This window comes from Phytophthora ramorum, assembly GCF_020800215.1.
Source record: "Phytophthora ramorum isolate Pr-102 chromosome Unknown Phyram_PR-102_s0004, whole genome shotgun sequence".
Lineage (NCBI taxonomy): Eukaryota > Oomycota > Peronosporomycetes > Peronosporales > Peronosporaceae > Phytophthora > Phytophthora ramorum.
In genome coordinates, this window is record NW_027150650.1 from 3131563 (window position 1) to 3152462 (window position 20900).

Genomic DNA, 20900 nt, shown 5'->3' on the forward strand with positions numbered 1-20900 from the left:
TCGGACACCACCGGAATACTTACCACGACACAACTAACCAAAACTTTAAAGTACAAACTCTGATGACCTGAAACGCTATCTATACTCCTGAATGCTTACCATCTTCCCTCACTTTATCTCTGTATCCCGTAGACTAATCGATCCAGACCGTCGGTTCATTCTTCAATTTGCCGTCTACCGCACACTGCTCCAAGATGGCTCTATTGCACTCGACTGTCGAGGCGCGCGACGTGCCCGTGGTCTCGTACGCCGACTTAATCGCCAAGAAGGACTTGTCGCCCATCATCGAGGAGGCCTTCGGCTACGAGGGCTTGGGCATCCTCGTGGTGAGCGGTGTGCCCGAGCTCAGTACCAAGCGCGGCGAGCTGCTGCCCTTGGCCTTCGCCTTCGCCAACCTGCCGGACGACGTCAAGGCCCAATGCGAGCTGCCCGAGGCCTTCTACAGCCTCGGCTGGAGCCACGGCAAGGAGAATCTGCAGGGCAAGCCGGACTTGGCCAAGGGCTCGTACTACAACAACCCGGAGACCAACGACCTGGCTAACGGAGACCAGCAGTTAATGGCCAAGTTCCCGTCCTTCTACCACCCAAATATCTGGCCGAAAGAGCTGCCCGAGCTCGAGAAAGCGTTCATGAAGCTGGGCCAATTGATCGTGGACACGGGCGTCCTCGTGGCTCAACAGTGTGATACGTTCGTGGAGTCCAAGTGTCCTGCATACGAACGGGGCAAACTGCACCGCGTCATTAGCACGGGCAAGTGCTCGAAAGCCAGGTTGCTGCACTATTACGCCCTGTCGGAGCAGCAGATTGCAGCACAGAACGAAGCCAAGACGCTCGAGGACTCTTTCGCCTGGTGTGGGTGGCACAATGACCACGGAGCGCTCACGGGACTCGTGCAGGCCATGTTCACGGACGCCAAAGGGGACACGGTGCCCAACCCGGACCCGACTGCGGGGCTGTACGTCAAGAACCGCCGTGGGGAGATCCTCAAGGCGAACATCCCGCCCGGACACTTGGTGTACCAGATCGGAGAGACGTCGCAGATCCTGTCGGGCGGAGCGCTGCAAGCTACGCCGCACGCCGTGCGAGGCCCACAGGCCACGGGGGTAAACCGCGAGACGCTGGCTGTGTTCATGCAGCCGCTGCCGGGTGAGAGGATGGCTGTGCCCAAGGACAAGGACCCTCTTGAAGCTGGCAAGACTGAGAACCTGCCCAAGGGAGTACCGCCGCTCCTCTCTCGCTGGAGCAACGACATGAGCTACGACGACTTCACACAGGCCACCTTCAAGGCCTACTACTAGCTCAAGTGAGCCATGTTAGAGCCCCGTTAATCAACCAACTAACTCAACCATTCCTCAATGCAGAGCGTACTCCATCACGAACGCAGTAGCCGGCTCCAGGCGACGGTAGTAGCCTTCGATCTGAGCTTTCTCGACGAAGCCCAGTGCCTTGTAGAACGCCAGCGCCTCGTCGTTCCCAGCATGGACATGAAGTCGCACCCCGTCGACTTGCTCCGCTGCCTTGGCCTGGTCAACAACTTTCATCACCAATTGGCGACCGATTCCCTGCCGACGAAATCGCGCAGGAACCGCCAGCGTACGAAGCTGCACCACGCGTTGTCCGTCCCGCTCCAGTTCGAGATCGGCGATCGCTGCCCCATTGACGACGTCTCCATCGACCGCAGCCCACGACAATCGGTGGCTGTCCTTCTCCGCTCGACGGTAACAGAAGCCAGGAGGCTGCACCGGTAGCACCCCCAGATTGAGCTTCTGCACTGCACGTACAAGTGCGGCGTCGTCCGTCAAGCAGCGCAGCTCCATTGCTATTGGTTGGTTGGTTGGGGAGAGACGATGGTGATGGCCTTCTCGAGCAGCGGAGGCCGTGCAGCGCTGTGCTTCCCGAGGGATGGCAATTGGTTCCAAGGATACTTTGCCTGTGCGTCGAGTCGCGCGCAACTCGGTCTGATGGGGGAGGAGATCCCTGTGGATGACTGGTGCGTACAGGTGTTGACGGAGTTTCGAGACGTGAGGCTTGACTTTTGTGCAGTGTGGCGTGTCCTGATGGAGGCTATCAGGAGTATCGCCTTACGGTCATGCACTTTGCGCTGGGTAAAGAGGTGGAGCTGGTCGTGAGGAAGACGGGCGGAGACTTGTGCCAGCTAGACAGCGACGAGATCCAGTTCCAGCCCTCGATGCTGTTGGTGAGTTGTGAATGTGGACTTGTTGGTGGAGTAGCTGTGCTCTGACCTGTTGTGTGTGGAGCTAAGACTGATGACAGGGCTGTCGAAGCTATCGAGATGTATTTCCCCAGCATCGCAGAAAGGGTTGATCATGATGCGGTGCGTTGTGAAGTATCGCTCGCTCATAGCTTGCAAATGTTTTCTGATAATGTGTATGCGGTGCAGAGTGTGCTGCGGGATTGCACTGTGTGCTTCGGTGAGATGACAATCACCACACTCACCTTCCAGACGTGAAGCAGACAGATACGAGCGCGCGTTGATTTAGCAAGAACATATACTTCAATTTTTGGTGGTTTTGGAGCTGCTCGCGCTGGCAGACCTTAGCAGACAGCCAACTCGTTCGTGCAGCGACTTTATACATGTCTAGAATCCGGCGAGCCAGTCGATGTCGCCCGTATAGACGCTGCCGATGTTCAAGTCCTCGTGGCTTCCACTTGCCGCGATCTGCTTGAATTCTGACGCAGCTTCTGGCTCCAGTGGTGCCTACACGGTAGCAACAGCAAAGGATCAGGTTAGGATCTGCTTACAACTTAGTGAAAATATATCCTTTCACGTACCGAGAACGAGCCCATCTTTGTGGCCTCCCACGAGGTTCCAGCGAAGAAAGGATGCTTTTTGATCGGCTCGCAAGCGCTAGCGCGGACTTCCGAGTATCCGAGACGCCGTGCGAGATCGGGGCTCAACAAGCTTTCAACAATGTCCTTTACCTCAGCGCTTGTGTGTTGGGGCCAATCCAGCTCGTTCGGGCGGAACGATGCTATGTCATTTAGGATCTCCAAGTCGTTCTCGTTCGTTCGAGTGAAGGGAGTCGCGCCAGTGAGCATTTCGTACATGAGCACACCAAGCGCCCAATAGTCCGCAGCGATGTTGTGGCCTGTCGTGTAAAACGCCGTTAGAACGACATTCCTGGACTAGTACAAAACATGGAGATGCTCGCTCACCTTCACCGGTAATCTGCTCTGGGGCCAGGTATTCAGGGGTACCGCAGACAGTGTAAGTTCTGCCTCGACCAACGTACTTGGAAAGTCTGTTGAAAGTAAACGAATAGTGGGATCAGTGACTGCAGCATCTGAATAAAATCGGAATCTTCATACCTGAGGTTGATCATACGAAGGTTTCCACTGCGGTCAACCATCAGGTTTGTGGGGTCGACCATTCGCGAGACAACTCCCTCCTACATAAAATAAAACAGCAAATTGACTGTAAGTCATCGAGGAAAAACTAAGACGGAGCGTTCGACAGCTTACCGAGTGCAAAAACTCGAGAGCCATCACCACTTGAGCAGCGTAGTAGCGGACGAAAGATTCTCCGTGCGGCTCTCCGTCCAAGAAGCTTTCGAGGGTGCCCACGATTTGCGTGTCGTACAGCATGTGAATGTCCGACTCATTTGAGTTCATTCCGTGGAGTTGGGGCACCAGAGCGTTCTTTTCGTACAGAGAAACATAGATGTCACGCTCGCCGCTAACGTGCTTCTGCATGCCGGCATCCACGATCGCCTGCTTGCTGACTGAGCGGAGCGTTAAGTACACCGGCGGCGATGAACCCTTAACCTCCACCAGACGAACGGTGTTTGTCGGATCTGAAATCACGCTGCCAACAACCTCCAGGTTTTCTACGGACTGAGGCAACGGCGCATTGGCTTCGTCGTCAAACTGGACAAACGTGTTCGTCTGCAAGACAAATCCACCAGTTAGAGTCATGGCATTCGCTTACAAACCTGCTGCTAACAATTTGTATCGAACCGTTGCCACTTTTTGCGACTCGGAGATTCGCGTCTTGCGTGATCGCCGAAGTTTGTCCTTCTCGAGAATCGAAGACAGCTTGCCAACAGCCAGCTCCAGTGCATCCTTTCTGATGAAGAGGCACTCCGTGCGCTCGAGGGCCCGAATTGAGCGTTGGCTACACAGCATCAGTTAGCACACACTGATCTAAGAGTAAAGTCCAGCAAGCTTGCAGTACCTGATCGACCGTCTGCGGACAAGCGCGATTTCACCAAAGTAGTCGAACGTCTTCAGTTCAAGTGGGGCCACGTTTTCCATCTTGGAGGTTGACTCGATGCGGCCGCTCGTGATGAGGAAGAACCCAGGCTCGGTCATTCCTTCATGGAGGACGACTTGGTTAGGTTCAAACACCACAGTGCGCATCTCCTCGGCGACCAAGTTAGTCTGAGCAACAGTCAAGGGACGTAGCAAGCTGATCTGACGAAGTCGTCGCACGACGTCACGTAGGGGTCGACCACGCATCAAGATCGAGCGGAAGGCAATCCGATCCAGCGCCCACAGCGTTCCCTTTTCCTTGGTGACAACCGTGTTTACGCGGGGCTTCGGGTAGATTAGTGCCAGCTCGCCAAACGTTGGGTGAGACTCGGTAGTGGCTTTGTAGACTTGGACAACATCACCATACTCTTCTGGAGTGGAAACATTTTCTGGCGAGTGTTCAGGAATTTCGTCCTTCAAGTGGCGAGCCTCGAACTTGCCGGTCTCCACCTGGCATGTCAAAGTAGCGATGCACAATGATTAAATTTTCGATTGAAAGTACAGTACAAAGTGCGTGTTTACCAGATAAAAGGTATCGCCAGGCACTCCTTGGCGCATCACGATATCACCATCTTTAAACTCGATTTTCTTCAATACGGAGATTACTTCGTGAATCTGAAAAACAGAAGAAGAAAAGAAGTGTAAGCTGAGTCCATCGGTATGGTTTCAACAAGACTGGTTGACCCCATGCTTACCTTTTTGTCGCTCAGGTGGTTAAACAAAAAGCTGCCTTGGACAGCCTTTTTTATCCACTCCTCTTCTTCCTCTGACTTCCCCTCGCTTTCAACCAGATTCGGAAGTTGACCAGTCTCGTCGTCATCATCCATAAACGCTTCGGCTAGCGACAAACGAATCGCATCCGTCCCGACAATTGTATCCCTGCGAGCATGGTTTTTCGTGATACCTCTCACAGGTCTCTGCATAGACTGCAGATCCAAAACCTCACCACCAACGTAGATACTGCCGCGCGGGCCATCGCGCTCCTTCGCTGGGGTAACCCCGTCCAGGTAGATGCAGATCGCAGTGATGTCATCCGTTCGAACTTCAAATTGAAGCCAACGGTTGTACGCCTCCTCCACGAGAGCATGGCAGGCCTCGGACGGGTTTTCGTACTTCTTTACAATGTCAACAACATTTTGGCTCGTGAGAAACTCGAACACACCGTCACTCGCCACGATAATAAACTTATCGTGCGGGTTCAGTCCCTTGCACAGGATTTCAGGCTCAGCCGTCACTCCAAGCTCTTCGGAAACCAGATCTCCGATACTGCGTGTGAATGCAGTGCCCTGTAAGCGCAAATCAACGAAGAAACAAAGTCAGAGCCGACCCATAAATCAGGAATCAAAATAAGAAGACATTCATCGCAGCTTACAGGGTACTGTCCGTAGGGATGCCAGATCCGCGGAGGATCTCCATTTTCGTCGATCTCGTCGCCGAGGGATAGGCCCCAGTTCTCGTGGATAGGCTCCAGGCCTTCCACCTGGTCTACCGTCAAGATACGAGCTCCGCACTTCTTCACACGAACGCGCTCATCCTACAGCGAAATGATTACGATGGTAAGCTTTTTGAAAAGAAAAGTGAAAACGCTCGGAGCGTTTCACATCCTCTCTTCCACCCACTTCTTACCTTGCGGAAGGGAGTCTGGTCAATAGACAGCGGCTTGGCGACTAGGTTCGCCTCGCCCTCGCGAGTCGAAGCCTTCAGGTTCTCCTGGGCAATGATAGCTCTCGAGTCGCCGACGTTCGAGACGTGGATCTCGTTGCCGCAGAACATCACGGAGATGGACGTCGTGCCGCTCATCGAGTCGTCAAAACTCGCCTCATGCATCTACAAAAACAGCAAAACAACACAGAATATAAGTTTCCTCCTAACTCTCAGCAGAATTGCAGCGCCCTACAGCTCTGTTGGTCTGCACGTGGGCCCGATTTAGAGCAGGTAGGATGCCCATGTTCTCATCCAAGTTCTTGATGATGTTCTCCGGCAGCTGCTCCGCTGCGAACTGGGAGCAAATATCTCCATACTGTCCGTGGCCGTCAAAAACAGCGAAAAAGGCCTTCTGGTCGTCCCCTGCAAAGTGCGTCTCGCAGTAGTAACTGTCCTGGTTGGCCTTCTTCCTAGCTGCAAAATGCAACAAAAAAAGTTAGTGTTTCAATCTCACTGTACCCTGTTCTACCTTTTTCCAGCCTACCTTCGGGGTAGTAGCCGCGCTTCGAGTAGTACGAGTAGCGCAGGTTGTAGTCTCCGATCTTGACGTGGTGCGTGTTCTCCAGGTGCTTGTTGCTGGGCCGGTGGACGGGCACGAAGTCGTCCTCTGGCTGGTGCGTCTGAGGTAGGGCGTCCGAGGATGGCGACTGGGAGGGAGACGAGGACGACGCCGGCTCTTCATCCTTGACGCGAGGCTCCGTGTCCTCTGTGTCCGCGTACTTCTGCGGGGAGGAAGGTAGGGCGGCGTAGGGCACGGCATGCACCTCGTCCTTGTCGGCTCTCGAGAGCCGCGTCACGACGGCCGTGGCCTCTGTAGAGCAGCAGTTGCCCATGCTCGTTCGTTATTCCACACTGGTTGCCTTTTGGCCCGAGGCAGTGCGGAAGAGATGCAGAGTGCAGGCTGGCTTCGCCCCGTCGTCTGAGCGGGCACTTTTGACCAGCTGAATAGCGAACACCTGATATGTATAAAGATATGCAAGGTGTATAAATCTGTGGAGGTCAAAGCAAATGTTTTATTGGGACTTTGCTTTTTGTGATACTATGTCTTTTTGCAGTGTAAAAGATTTCACTTTCAAACACACTATTGCGTGTGTATAGGCCGAAAGTGGACTGTATCGAATTGACTGCGCCAACGTTTGGTATCAAGTTAATCCAAATGCCGCGGTCAATCCGGCTCATCGACCGTAAACGGGGCAGACATGAAATTCGAACCTGATGAAGTCAGCTAAGTTGAACTCGTTTTGGCAACATTGCCTTGGAGGCAAACAGCGCTTCGTGTCGGGGTTGCCATGCTGGTAAAACATGTATAATAGTCCGCGCCCGTTGTGTGCAGGAGCGAATAGGGCGTCCCCCCAATGGGACCCCCATGTGCATCGGTCATGTCTATCGGGGCCAAAAACGGCAGGTCCGGGATGTCGCTGCATGGACGGCACGTCGCAAATCCCCTTTTTACCGAACTGACACAAATCTCTTCTCAAAACCGATATAACCGGGTTTTGGTCCTTGTTCCACAAAGTTCAACGTCCCAAGATCGGCGATGGCGGTGCGGACCTGGAGCTGGACGCGCATCGATGGCCGCAACGTGCTGGCCGTGCCCACGCGCACAGAGATCCGCCTGTACGATAGCGACGACTTCATCCTGCTGTCCCGCCTGGCGCCCTCAGGCCACCGATCGCCCGTGGCTTTCGTGCGGTGGAGCGCGTTCCACGGCAAATTGGCGTCGCTCTCGGCCGAGCTGCTGCTCGTGCACGCGCCGCAGCGGGACCCGAGCGAGCGCGGGCGCGTGCACTTCGCACCCGTGTGCAGCTTCCGCCTGGACGCGCCCGTCCGCGCGCTCGCGTTTTCCCGGAGCGCCGACGAGCTGTTGTTCTGCGGGCCCAAAGCAGGCGTGGGCAAGTTGAACGTGCGGAGTCAGAACCAGATCGAGGACCAGGCCCAGATAATATGGGAGACGCAAATGGAGAGCTGCGACCTGGCCAAGTATTCTCCCAGCGCGTTCGTGTTCGCGACGCTCAAGATGAAAGAGACGCACGTGAAGGTCTGGAGGATGCACAGGACGCTGGGCGAGCCCGACGCCAACCAGAGACTTGAGAGAGTGGAGACGCTCACGCACCCCGACCCAGTGGTGTATTTCTCGTGGAAACCGTCCACGACGCAGTGGCATTCAGCCTTGGAGACGGATGGCACGAGGAAAGCGCAGTGGTTTGAACCTGCGAGGATCTTGTTGACGTGTACAGTGGCAAAGACCGTGAGGATTTGGACGGAGAGTGGAGAGGGAGGAGGGGGCGTAAGCTTTATGCCCGTGCTGGTGTTTGAACCCACGTATCTGATCGATAACGTGCGCTGGGTCATGTCGAAGAACAGGAATATCAGTGATGAGAATTTCCAAGTCGTGAACGATGTGCACGACAAGCACGCGGACTGGATTTCAGGGGTGGACCAGAGTGGCATTTTGAGACTTTGGAGGGTGGTGGGGCTTTTGTCTTCGACCCCATCCGTTGAAGAGACGACGTTGCAGATTAAAGTCAACGGAGAAGATGACCGACAACAGCGCGGAAAGCCAGCAAACATGGCCGTGCGGCTTGGGGAGGTCTGTGTGATGGCGTACTTTTCACAGAACTACTTCGGCATGCCTTCTAAGCTGGGCATTGTGCTTCAACGAGCCGATCACATTATGATGTCGTTCCACGTCGCTGTCGGTGAGGGGGACCGGCCGTCGCAGATTTTAAAGAAGTCCTGGTATAGGAGTCATCTCGGCTCCATCTCGGCGTTGTCCGCGCATCCATCTTTACCGCTGATTGCTAGCGTAGATGCACATTCGTCTGAGCACGATGGCACCTGGAGAAATGAAATCCTCGTGTATTGGATATCCTTTTCCGCGTTCTCTGCTGAATCGCGACTCATTCCGTCGGGTGTGCTGCCCAGTGAAAAAGATAGTGGAGAGGTGCTATGTGTTCAATGGGTGCCAACACTGCACTTCGACGCAACTCCGCTACTTCTAGTAGCTTTCAAGTCCGGTGTTATTGATGTATATGGGCGTTCAGCTAGAGCAGAGGTCGCAGTTGTGTCTTCTCCGAAGGTGCAAATGCCTCGACAGAATCGGAAACTTACGCGATCACCCAGCTTATCCCCTTGGACATTCTACGATTATGTGACGGGGGAATCCGGATTCGAGTACGAGGTTGCGTGTGAAAAACCAACGAATATTGAGCTTGGGGTCCAATTTGAAGAAAGAAAGGGAAAGCTGGTTGTGTCACGGAACAGCTCCAGCAACAAATATCTCAGTGAAGTGGTGGAAGGTGATGAACTTGTAGGTATAAACAACAAGAGCGTCGTGGGAAAGGATGTGACCGAAGTACTTGCGTTGATCAACGTGATTCCGTCTGACGAGTCACTGCTCATGCGTTTTCGAGCAGCCTGCGTGCAAAATTATCAGGGAAGTACGGGGCCATCAGTTTATGAAACTATTCCTCAGTCGGCAACGCCCGCTCCTTTTCAACCAAAAACGCGTAGCAGCAGCAATGGAGGCGAATTGGAAACACCTGAACATTCTGTTGAAGAATATTCATCCGATCTTCGACGAAATTTCTTGTCATCATTGGAGAAACAAAACCCACAAAGCCCCCGCAGCGTGGACAGTGTTATTCACGCAGGAGCGGTATCGATGTATGGTGGCTGGAAACAACTGCTTCATACGAAAACAGCATCCACGCTCTCGCTATTGTGCGTGTGTCCTGCTTACGCAGACGATGGCGAGTATGTAGCTGACTCTGTCATCATTTTTGGAATAGCATCGTTGCCCGGGAAATTGTGTGTGTGGAAAGGTGTTCGCGATGGTGCATATCACTCGTTTGAGCTGGTTCCACTCCAGATCCAAGACCCAGCAATCGAAAAGAAAAGTAACATCACCTCGATTGCCGGTGAACGGGATTATCGTCAGCGCGCGTTTTCCACCAAGCGAATCCAAGGCCGCAACAGTTTGAATTCGCTGCTTTTTGTTGGCGACGCTACTGGCAATATTGAGCATTGGCGATGCCAAATTGTAGGCGATATTATCCATTTTACGATGATGAGTTCGCACCCTGTTTGTAGTAGTACTTCCCCCCGCTCGCCAAATGGACATCAAGTGCGCGAGCCTTCAGGGTCATTTTGTCGACGTGGATATGTTTCTGCTGAACAACTTGAGAATTCAAGACAAAGTGGAGATGCTGATACGATGGTAGCTGACGGAATTAGTCACATTGAAGTGGATGATCCGAACCGACTGGCCGTGCTGCATGCTGACCGACCCGAGGATTTGCATGTGTTTGAAGCGGAATCCGGACTTGGAATTTTGCGTCTGGAAGGGTTCATTCCGTCGAATGGTCGAGGGCATATATTGGGTTTCTGCTGGTGTAGCTCACACGTCGAGTTTAATGTTGATGCGCTAGCGGTAAGATACGAATCCGCGATTGTCATCTACCAGTACGATACGAATGTGCACCGCTGGTCGCAAGTTGGGGATGACATCGTGAGTCCACTGCCTCTGTTTGATTGTACACGCGATTCATCTGCTTTATTGATTGGGGGTGGCCATCTCAAAGAATCAAGGCCGGATCAGCCACCATGTCAACCGATTTCTAACGAGATGCCGGTGGTCATTGGTAAATGGGACGAGCCAGGAAGTCTTTTGCAGTACTCCATGGACTGGAAAGCTGTTGAATCTCCCCAAAAGCTTCCGGTATGGCATCCATATGTACTACTTACCACGATGTTTGGCATGCATGCACGTGTTGGAGAGAAAGACACCTCACTTGCTGGTGACCAGGCGTCCTACGAATTCTCGAGAGCCTTCAAGGATGCTACCCAAATGCTGAAACTGCTCGCGAAAGTGATGAAGGATGAACCTTCTGCTCGTGCTAGTGCGTCCAGTGGGGTTCTCTCATACACTGGTCCCGCACGTTCTCAAAGAGCAGATGCGAGAGAAAATGGATCGAATCGTGCTCGAAAAAGGCTGGAGTCTATTGGTAGATACTCGACGTCTATTCATCGAAGCGATAATATTGATAAAGCAGAGAACCTGTTTGCGGCCCCCATGAGCAGCAGTAGTCAAAGGAGATACAATTACGACAAAGAGGAGTCGTATCCTGATGAAGATGATCCGCGTACTTTGACATCGAGCGAGGCAACGACACTGTTGACAGCAATCGATTCTATGCTTCTGGGCAAAACACGTTCTTTGCAAGCAAACGCGGCTGTTTTGTTCTCCACGTTCAGCGAAGAGCACCTACTAGAGATGAAGGCACTGCTAAATTTTGTGGATGCAATTCAGTCTCTTGGCTTTGATCTTGACGCTTCAGCAGCAGACCTGGGAGCAAAGCGCTTCTTCTCGATGCATTTATTCTCAAAAACTTTGAGAAATGTGGTGCTTGCTCACACGGGCAGCAATTCTCAATCGACGAGTAACCCTCAAAACGGAGATGTAGATCCATTTTCGTTAAAATGGAGAAATTCGTATAGTGAGCGTGAAAGTTGTTTATGGCTACCAAGTTTGGAAGAAACACCTTCCTCTGGACTGCTATGGGCTTTACATTCGGACGCACAGCAATTTTTGTGGGAACATTGTATTCAACCCAGCATGCAATGGGATGACATCCGCCCTCTCTGGTTGGGACTCTGGATCAAGGATGTGAAGGATCTGCGAGGAATTGTTGAGAGGTTGGGCCTTGTACTGAAAAAGTTGATTCCTCTCTTTTAATCACATTGCTTCGCTGTCCGTAATGTCAACAGGTTTGCGAAGGTTTCCTATGCACGGACGAAAGACGCGATGGATGTTTGTCTGTTGTACGTGGCATTGGGCAAGAAAAAAGTGCTGAGTGCATTGGCAAAGCTGGCGCAATCAGACTCAAACAAGGTAAAGTCAAGTTGCGCCTTTTGTGGTTCTGTGTCAACATATTTCACCTTATCCAAATGTATGACTTCAGACGCTAGCCTCGTTCTTAGAAAATGACTTTTCTGATAAACGCTGGAGTAATGCAGCAATCAGGAACGCCTATTCTCTTCTCAGCAAGAAAAAATACGAGGCGGCTGCAGCATTTTTTCTGGTATGTGAACCGCCACGCATTCAAGACGCTATTCGTGTTCTTGCAGTGCGTCTGGGAGATCCGAGCTTGGCACTAGTTATCGCAAGGATTGTGGAGTATAATGCAGACGACAAGCTTCAACATGATTTCACTACTAGCCAAGCTGGGATTACGCCTGTGGGGGACATAACCAAGCAATTGCTGGAGCAAGACGTGATACCTCTTTTCCGCCGAAAGTGTGAGGTATGGCTGGAGAGCTGTGCATTGTGGTGGTTAGAAGAATTCGAGCACGCGTGGGCTGTATTGCTTCCTCAATTTCAAGACGTAGACGTGTGGGGTGACAATGAAGTGACTCTCCCTACGAAGAACAACCTTATTTCGAGTGTGCTGCGAGCGACACATTTCTACGTAAACCTTACGTCCCTTACGGTCTACTTCCAGCATCTTCATTCAAGCGTAAACTCTTCTTTGCTACGCTGGGCCAAGAAGAAAATGCACCAACAAGCTTTTCCTGATGCTCCAGTATCTCCAGCCACCACCTCTTCGGGCAAAACACGTCTTCAACTTGCCTCGACTGCGGATATCGAACATTCATTTTCGTTCGTGGCGTACGTGTGCAAGCGAAGTGGCTTGAGTGATACGGCTCTCGTAGAGATGCTTCAAGCGCGGCATCTGGTTAACCTTCATGCTCGCTTTGAAATTTCTGCTATCGATGGTGGAAATGACCCAATTCACGATTTTCTGTTGGAGGACGAATCAAGCGGTGCATCAGGAAGTCCCACTTCGCCTCGATTTCGGTCGTCGCTGAAAAGCTGGAGGCGAGGCAGTAAATTATCCTGCATTACGTCTCCTATTGCCAGTATAACCCCGAGACAGGCAGTTTGGAGTGCGTCTCCCAGACGAATGAGCTTTCTGGACGAATTCAGCCTCCCCCACATCGATCCACTCGTGGCGGGGAAGAAGTCACCGCTCCATCGAGCAAGTTCTGTTTCATGGTCAAAGGCGTTTCAATCGGAGAAATCAATTCCAACGGCCCCGTGGCTGAAGGCACAAATCGCTGATATCGAGTGTAGGCGATGGGCATCGTCCGCTTTTGTAGGGAAAATGATTGGTATTCGTGTGGCACGCGAGATGATCAGTCACTTTCGTGTTGAGTTGGATATGTGGTTTCGGCATGGCGATGGCAGCGACTCTCCTACACATGCAACGACCATATCAACAGCTCCAGGACAGCATCACCATCACCGAGTGAAGCTACATAGGGAGTTTTTGGACGAGTTGTGTTCTCCGCTTTGCGAGCAGTTCCAAGTTGATCGCAACTATGTTTATGAAGCCGCGCTTGCGGTGATGCACCCACACGCGTACCTTCACATAGTTGAAGTGTGCTTTCTGCTATCGGAGCTGGGTAGAGTGTCGGCGTTGCGCAAATGGGTTGAGTACGTGTCCTTGTCGATGATGCACTCGTGCTCTACGTTTGCTTCGTGCTGCATCGCTGAAGACGTGTATCGCGACTGGGAAGGTCTTACGATTCAGCTGTGTTATATACTGAATCTCGACGCCCATTGCCAGATCAGCATTCCGGCTCAGGTAATCGCGCACATCAGCGTTGCCGTTCGTACGGGGATTATTTTCTTGGGTTGGGCGCGGCAACGAACCGACATCGTTCGCCAAGCTGTTAGCTTGCCGTTTTATACTTACGGAACGATCAACGTTCCGTCAACCGCTGAACCCGGCCCCCCTCTGAGCTCGTTTGCATTCGAGAAGAACCTTCGGTTACTGTGCAGGCTGTTGCAGCGTCCTACAGCAAATGCGAGTGAGCTGCGCAAAACTCGGATATTCGAAGGAAATCTAGGATACACTTTCCTGGGCACTGTCGCGGCGCGCCAAGTAAGTGACGATAATATCTCACTCTTGTCATGGGGAGGCATTGAAAACGCAGCAAGTCAGAACCAGTTCAAAATTCGCAAGATGTACACTTTGATTCTCATGGTGTCGGTGCTTCGCACACTGTACGCACGAGCCACGGTATTTCTCAGCACGTATCAAGATGGGATTGACGCAGACGACGAAGGAGCCGTTGAAGCAGACATTTCAAGCTCGCTGTTTACTCCGCAGAAGCTGTGGAAGGCACTGGGCGAAGGTCCATTGGAAGGACTGAAGCGGTGGTATGCGCTCATCGAGTCTCATTTGAGATGCGAGTTTGACTACTCAGTGAAAGAAGTGCCGTGTCTTTGTGGCCTTTACGGGTTAGATAACGCAGCTTTTGAGGAAGCTGCGGCTGCAAACGTTGATTGGAAGGAAGCGAAGCGCCAAGAAGATAGTAGTGATAACACGTCTATTAACGATGGCGATGACGACGATGCCCCAGCTGTTGACCGAGAAGGCGGCAAGGAGAATGACGTTACCGTTACAGCCCCGGTCGGGTCTGTTGACACAACTGAGGATGAAAGCCCCGATAGCTTACTTGCTTTCCTTCACGAAGTTGGAATGAGTGTTGAACAGCATACGGCGCTGGTGAACGCAAGTGATGATTATGTGTTATTGCTGATGCAGAATGCAGATATTGGCGTGTGTACAACCTTACGACGCTTTCGCATGGATCCGCGGGTGTATGTGAAGAGCTTCGTCCTGCGAGATGCTTTCAACTGGTTCGCTCGTCACCAGATATTTAGCAGCGATTCTAAAACCGACATCATTGCGCAAATTCATGCGTTCCTCTCTCGATGCTGTCAGCAGCGCAAGTTGCGACTATTAGTTGCGCATCGAGGCGAAGATACTCAAATGTTCCCGTTAGATCGTCATCACGGACGGCCGCATATAGATAGTGACGCCAACTCGGCAGCGTCAGTCACTAGCGAGATGCCCTTGCCACAATCGCGATTATCGAGCGCAGTTGGCTCAGTCAACTGCGAGTTGCCTACGTCGCAATCACGGTTGTTAAGTGGTGCACTTAGTTCGGAGCCGAGCGACGAATCTCTGCCGGACGCATTTTACCTTCAGTCTATGATGTTTGTGGATCCGTGGGAGGTTGAAGCAGAGTGGAATGTGCGGCGATACATGCATAATGGACAGCATCCATTGCATGTAGAGCTTGGGTGGGACCGCCTAAGCCCGATCTGTCTAGAAACGTGCGATGAAATCGTTGACTCGGTGTTTGAAGATCCTGACCTCGTGGCGATGTGGAGAACCACAGGCGGAGAGGGTTGGCTTGTTACAGCAATTACCCAATACCGGCTTGATGGTTTGCACTCATATCGAACGCTTCATCAACATATTCAACGCGGTCTCGCTGGAAAAGATGAACCAAGAATCCCGCTGCTCGTCGAAATTTATTCCCGCAGCCAGCGAAACGCGATGTTTCAAGAAGCGGGCTTGCCGCATCGTTTTGTTGGAGTTATCATGGTGGAGCTGGTAGAAGCGAAAGATTTAATTTCGTGCAGCTGGGTAGGAAATTGGAGTGATGCGTACGTGTTTATGGAGCTCTCACATGCAAAAGAAAAACCGCGCGAGACAGCAGAAGAGTGGAGTCTACAAACATACCGCAGCGCGGTCGGTGAAGGTGGTGTGAATCCTCGATGGGACCCAGTGGATAATAAGTTCGTGTTCCGCTTCGCTATCCCCACCCACGGAAGACACACTACCCGTCCAACTACAGGTGTACACTTCTGCAACGGGGGTGGCGGAGGCAGTGCACGCGGTGTTGATGCACAGTCCTGCCGTGTGGCGTCACGACTTTGGAACGCAGAAATCGACGATCAAAATCACGCTGCAGTTAAAGCTCTGGAAAAGCTGCTTCCTTCCGTGTTTTCGGGCCCACCAGCAATGCTGCGGTGCGCCATGTACCAGAAAAACAAGGTTTTGAGCCACCAGTTCATGGGGAGAGCGAAGGTAAGTTTATCCGCGCTGCGGCTGGGTATTATTATTGAGCTGATGTGTGTTTCGATATTTAGGTTCCTCTGGACGAACTGACGTCTGGCAACCCCATGGACTGCTGGCTGCCACTTGAGGACACCACAAGAGGCTCATTGCACGTGAAGATATCTTTGTCATTCCAGCTTATGTGTTCGTCCATGGCTGGCCAGCCGAACTCCAAGGACTTGCGGTGAACCAGACTCGCTCGTTTTGGATATGAATGGGTTATGAATAATGTTGATGTTTATTTTCAAGCCTACAATTTGACAAGGGAACCGTACTACAGTATGCTGTACAAGAAAGCGTTTCTCAGTTGCCACGCACACATCTATTGATTGGGATTCGTACTACGTCAATGCAGCTACCTTGCTGACACACATCTAGTTTGCCGGGTTCATATACCGGACGTTTCCATCTTTCGCGCCTATAGTGACAATGGCAAAGCCGTCAGAGACAGTGTTGAAGTCTGTCTTGGTGCTGATGCTAGTGTCTTTGTAAATCGCCTTCTGGCACGTAGCCGACGGCGTGACTGTGACCTCGAGCGTTGTCACTGCTGCAAGCGCCCCGACGCATTTGGGCAAATCGTCTTGAGTAGCACCAAAGAACTCGCGTACGGGGGTACTGAAGTTCGTGAATACGCCGTTTTGCAATGACGAGAGCAGCTCGCAAGAGATGAATGCCGAGGCCACCTCTGTTGTCGTCCCGTTCAACTTCGAGGTCTGGTCACATCCCGCCAAGTCGGCCACCAAATTATTAATCGCAGTGGCATCTTCGAAGGTGCTCTTGGCTGTGGCGTAGGAGATTGCTCCAGTAGCGCTGCTGTCGGCGTCACACTGCAGGGAATACTTCTTCAGCATATTCTGGAGGAACGGGTCGACCTCGTACTCGACAGCAAATTTGTCCAAGTCTTTGAAGGTAGTACCCATGCCCTTGAAGAACGCACCGAGGTCCGTGTGCTTTTCCACGGTGGTGTCTTTGATTTTCATCGGAATTGTGGCGGTCGGGGAGATCTTCAGCTCGCTGTTGCCTTTGCAGGATCCGGTCAATGCAATAGTCTGATTGCAGCTCTGGGAAAATTGGTACACCATGTCAAGCGTAGCGCTGCAAAATCACAACATTGGGTAAGCAAGTCTTTTCACTACTCGAGACGTTGAAAGGAACGTACTAGTGACTGAGGAAGATGGGGTCAAACGCAGCAGCGCGGGTCTCGTAGACTCCTCCAAGAAGGCTATGCAGCGTCAGCTGGACCGAGTTTTGGACGTCCTTGCGCAGTGTGTCCATCGCCGAAGATCCACTACTGCTGGTTCCGTTAGCTTCACTGGCATGCCGGACCAAATCTGCGAACGTCGTGGGTCCAAACTCCAGCGACGAGCCGTCAATGTCCCAGTCACCTCGCGGGAGGCATTTTTCACATTTTTTGCTGCTCGTACAGGCATGCGCAGCCACGCTGCTGTTGGCGCAGTTTCCACTCGGAATGGCCTCGCCATTCACCACGTACGAGCCAGGACTAAGGTCGTTGCCTCCACACCCGCCGAAATCCTGCAGGATCGGGGAGCAGGATTCAATTGCCTGACATTCTGTGCTGGTGGAGACACGCTTGGCGGCGTCCTCGAAGATGTTCCAGTACGGCAGCGTCAGGTCGCTGAACGTCGTGTCGAGCGAGCGCAACATGTTCTCATATCCGAGCAAGTACTTGCGGTACCATGCGGGTGCACCGCACGTGCCCACAACCTGCTCCAGACTGCCCGAGTCCATGTAGACCTGCGTGAAGAACATGTGGTTGCCCGACGTCATGGCCTTCTCCACCGCGCTCAGATACAGCTCTACAAGTAACAGACACCAAAGGGGTCAATGGCACGTCCGACAAGTCGGATACAACCACAACCTCGCACCTTTCTCATCGCTGCTGTATGCCGCCCAGCTCTTCCGCACTCTCGTGGCCACTTTCGCCTCCACATTCTCACCTGCAAGCAGCGCCAGCGCCAGCAGCAGGAAGGTCCGACGTGCCATTGCCACTAGTCGCTCGTCTTGGTGTCCGTAACATATAGCTGCTGGCTCTTTACGCTGACTACTGGTACACTTGTGTCCGCCACACCGTTATTGAGTAAAATGTACCAGTCGAAAAAGATGGAAATGATATGTCGACCACACCAAACTTAGTGTTCCGTACATCAATGTACCGATCGAAAACTGCGGAAAGGATACGGCATAGAAATTGCTGGTGCCAATCACCCGACTTGTCACTTGGATATCTTTCCAGCCGACCGACAGCGAGACCCCCCGACATGACGACGACGTTCGACGACCGCACGGCGCTGGAGGAGGCCATCGACCAGTGCTCGAACACGGTGCGGATGCTGCAGGACAAGATGCGCAGCGACAAGAGCGGCGCCGTCCGCATGGAGGACGTGGCGCAGGAGGTCAAGAAGCTCGTGGGGCTGCGCAAGGAGCTGCAGGCCTGGAAGCAACAGGACGAGGAGGACGAGAACAACCAGCAGGTTGAAGAGGAGACGCCCGAGCACGAGGACGTCGCTGCTGAGGAGGTCGAGGAGCTAGTGCAGCGCACCGAGAAACTCGAGGGAGTCGTGGCCCAGGCGGACAGCAAGCTGACTGAGCTGGAGACGGAGGTGACGCAGATCGAGCGCACCAAGGAGGCCATGAAGTACCTGGTGGGGCACAAGGAGGAGAGGAAGGTGGAGACGGAGACAGTGGAGAAACCCAAGAAGAAGAAAGCTACAAAGGTGAAGAAAGAGGTGGAGAGTAAAGTGGAGACAGAGACTCCTTCTTCTACAAATGTTGAGAAGGAGAAGAAAGAGGAGAAGACGGAAAAGAGAGCGCAGATCTCGGAGAAGATGGAGAAGCTCGCGGTGCAGCTGGAGGATGAGCGTGTCAAAGTGCAACAAGCTGAGGAGACGGCGGAGAAGCTGCAGCAGTCGGTGGACGCGCTGACGGAGGAGAAGAAGATGGCCGTGGCCCAGCTGACGACGGAGCTGGAGGCTGAACGCGAGAAGAGCCAGGAGATGCACAAGGCGGAGCATCGCCTGCAGGAGAAGCTGAACGACACCGTCGCCTTGATTACGAAGGAGAAGGATGAGGCGATTGCTACACTGAAGGCAGAGCTGGAGACGGAGCGCTCCAATTTGGACAAGGCGAACCAGTCCCGCGAAGAGCGGAACAAGCTGGAAAAGTCTGTGACTACGCTGTCTGAGGAAAAGTCGGAGCTGGAGAGCAAGCTGCAGACTGCGGAAGATGCCGGGAAGACCACCCGCGAGGAGCTGGAGAAGGTTCAGGCTCAGCTGATGTCGATCAAGGATGAGAAGGAGACGAGAGAGACGCATCTGGGCAAGCTTTGGAAGAATATTGAGGATCTTCAGCTCGCGAACAAGGAGCTCACCGAGCAGAACGCTACGATCGAGGCTGACGCGAAGGCGATGCGTACTGAGGCGGAGAACACCATTGCTGAGCACTCGTCGTACCAGGACAAGACGGAAACTTTTAAAGCCGAACTGGAGGCGGCCACTGCGGAGATTACTACTCTTAAGGCTGACAAGGAGAAACTGGCGAGCGACTTGAGTGCTATCGTGTCGAAGTCGTCAAGTTCTGAGGAGCGTGTGCAGACGCTGGAGCAGGAGCTGGAAACAGCGAAGAAGGCCGCTCAGGAGGTGTCTACTGAGCTAGGATCCCTGCGCGCGTCGTCCCAAGATGCTGATTCGAAGATTGCCAGCACTGAGGAGCGTGCTCAGTCCTTGGAAAAGGAGCTGGAAGTGGCGAAAAAGAGCGCCGAAGATGCGTCTGCTGAACTTGGCGCTCTCCGCTCGTCGACGAAGGATGCGGAGTCTAAGGTTTCTAGTTCGGTCGAGCGTATTCAGACTCTGGAGCAGGAGCTGGAAACGGCGAAGCGGAGCGCCGAGGAGGTATCCACTCAGCGCGACGCTCTCCGTGCGTCGACCGAGAAAACCGAGCAAACCCACAAGGAAGAGATTGAGAAGCTGACTGCTCAAATCTCTGAACTTGAGGCGGCCACGGGTGGTCAGAGCGAAGAGCTGGTGGCGGAGCTGGAAAAGGCGAAGAATGCTGCCAAGGCCGCGCTTGCGGATAAGGAGGAGACTGCTCGTCAACTGCTCGAGATGAAGGATGAAGTCATCCGCCTCAAGCTTGAAAACGAGAAGGCTCTGAGCCAGGCGGCCGGAAACTCCTCGCAAGTGAAGAAGCTGGCGGCAGACCTGGAAGCTCGTACGACTGAGCTGAAGAAGGCTAAGTCTCAGTACGATGGTCTGGTGTCGCAGCGTACGAACGCTGAAGGCCAGCTTCAGGACTTGCGCGGTGTGGCTGCGACGAGCGAAGAGCTGCTCAAGAAGGCGCGAACGTCGCTGCTTGAGGCGAACGAGGAGCTCAAGAACGCTCGCGAGCACACAGTCAAGTGGAAGAACTCGGCGCAGGCTGCCAAGACGCTGATGAACGCCAGGATTGCCGACGCCGAGAGCGCTGCCAAGCATTTGAAGAAGGCGCGTGCCGATGCGTCCGCGGCTAGCGCGGCTCGTTCGCAGCTCTCGTCCAGTCTCGAGGCAAAGGAGAAGAAGGTGGCCAAGACCAAGCAGGAGCTCGCCAATGTGCGTGTGGAGCTCGCCGAGGCTCTGGAGGCCATCGAGGTCGAGCGCACGCAGTCGAAGCAGGCACACGCCTCACAGGTCTCGAAGCTCCGCGAGATATCTGAACAAGCTGTTGCGCAGCTTAACAGCCAGGTCCAGTCGTACCGCTTGATGCTCATGGTGCTCCTCCCGATCCTCGTGGCTGTGTTCATCTACGCAATCTCGAACTAAGCTGTAGTTGTTTGCATTGACCCAGTTCTAGGGCCCGGAGAACGAACGAACACTCCTTATCTTACCAACATGAAAACCACTTGCCGAGACCTTAGACAGCTCCTAAATGTTATCGACGTTTATTGATACA

General features: G+C 53.1%; 8 protein-coding genes across 8 annotated transcripts; 5 read left to right on the top strand and 3 right to left on the bottom strand.

Annotated features, from left to right (window-relative positions):
* Positions 1 to 194: 194 nt before the first annotated feature.
* KRP23_5439 (uncharacterized protein) lies at positions 195 to 1298 on the top strand (the record flags this gene model as incomplete). Its single annotated transcript, XM_067890504.1, has 1 exon — positions 195 to 1298. The coding sequence occupies one exon, from the start codon at positions 195 to 197 to the stop codon at positions 1296 to 1298; it is 1104 nt and encodes a 367-aa protein (XP_067747045.1).
* Positions 1299 to 1352: 54 nt separating this feature from the next.
* KRP23_5440 (putative N-acetyltransferase san) lies at positions 1353 to 1817 on the bottom strand (the record flags this gene model as incomplete). The annotated part of the gene is made up of 1 exon (XM_067890505.1): positions 1353 to 1817. The coding sequence occupies one exon, from the start codon at positions 1815 to 1817 to the stop codon at positions 1353 to 1355; it is 465 nt and encodes a 154-aa protein (XP_067747046.1).
* A 144-nt stretch (positions 1818 to 1961) lies between these two features.
* KRP23_5441 (uncharacterized protein) lies at positions 1962 to 2470 on the top strand (the record flags this gene model as incomplete). Its single annotated transcript, XM_067890506.1, has 4 exons — positions 1962 to 1990; positions 2044 to 2197; positions 2264 to 2335; positions 2402 to 2470. 4 exons carry the CDS (start codon positions 1962 to 1964, stop codon positions 2468 to 2470), a joined length of 324 nt encoding a protein of 107 aa, XP_067747047.1.
* A 129-nt stretch (positions 2471 to 2599) lies between these two features.
* Positions 2600 to 6809, bottom strand: KRP23_5442 (Protein phosphatase 2C and cyclic nucleotide-binding/kinase domain-containing protein; the record flags this gene model as incomplete). The annotated part of the gene is made up of 14 exons (XM_067890507.1): positions 2600 to 2719; positions 2794 to 3110; positions 3178 to 3263; positions 3331 to 3410; positions 3484 to 3906; positions 3979 to 4135; positions 4196 to 4722; positions 4795 to 4887; positions 4968 to 5110; positions 5177 to 5558; positions 5645 to 5806; positions 5899 to 6099; positions 6170 to 6390; positions 6461 to 6809. 14 exons carry the CDS (start codon positions 6807 to 6809, stop codon positions 2600 to 2602), a joined length of 3261 nt encoding a protein of 1086 aa, XP_067747048.1.
* Positions 6810 to 7513: 704 nt separating this feature from the next.
* KRP23_5443 (uncharacterized protein) lies at positions 7514 to 10406 on the top strand (the record flags this gene model as incomplete). Its single annotated transcript, XM_067890508.1, has 2 exons — positions 7514 to 9416; positions 10375 to 10406. The coding sequence occupies 2 exons, from the start codon at positions 7514 to 7516 to the stop codon at positions 10404 to 10406; spliced, it is 1935 nt and encodes a 644-aa protein (XP_067747049.1).
* Positions 10407 to 11593: 1187 nt separating this feature from the next.
* KRP23_5444 (DmX-like protein 2) lies at positions 11594 to 16144 on the top strand (the record flags this gene model as incomplete). Its single annotated transcript, XM_067890509.1, has 6 exons — positions 11594 to 11673; positions 11746 to 11869; positions 11940 to 12386; positions 13341 to 14792; positions 15750 to 15926; positions 15989 to 16144. The coding sequence occupies 6 exons, from the start codon at positions 11594 to 11596 to the stop codon at positions 16142 to 16144; spliced, it is 2436 nt and encodes an 811-aa protein (XP_067747050.1).
* A 186-nt stretch (positions 16145 to 16330) lies between these two features.
* Positions 16331 to 17960, bottom strand: KRP23_5445 (uncharacterized protein; the record flags this gene model as incomplete). The annotated part of the gene is made up of 3 exons (XM_067890510.1): positions 16331 to 17051; positions 17116 to 17773; positions 17843 to 17960. 3 exons carry the CDS (start codon positions 17958 to 17960, stop codon positions 16331 to 16333), a joined length of 1497 nt encoding a protein of 498 aa, XP_067747051.1.
* A 275-nt stretch (positions 17961 to 18235) lies between these two features.
* KRP23_5446 (Laminin-like protein epi-1) lies at positions 18236 to 20770 on the top strand (the record flags this gene model as incomplete). The annotated part of the gene is made up of 1 exon (XM_067890511.1): positions 18236 to 20770. The coding sequence occupies one exon, from the start codon at positions 18236 to 18238 to the stop codon at positions 20768 to 20770; it is 2535 nt and encodes an 844-aa protein (XP_067747052.1).
* Positions 20771 to 20900: the final 130 nt, after the last annotated feature.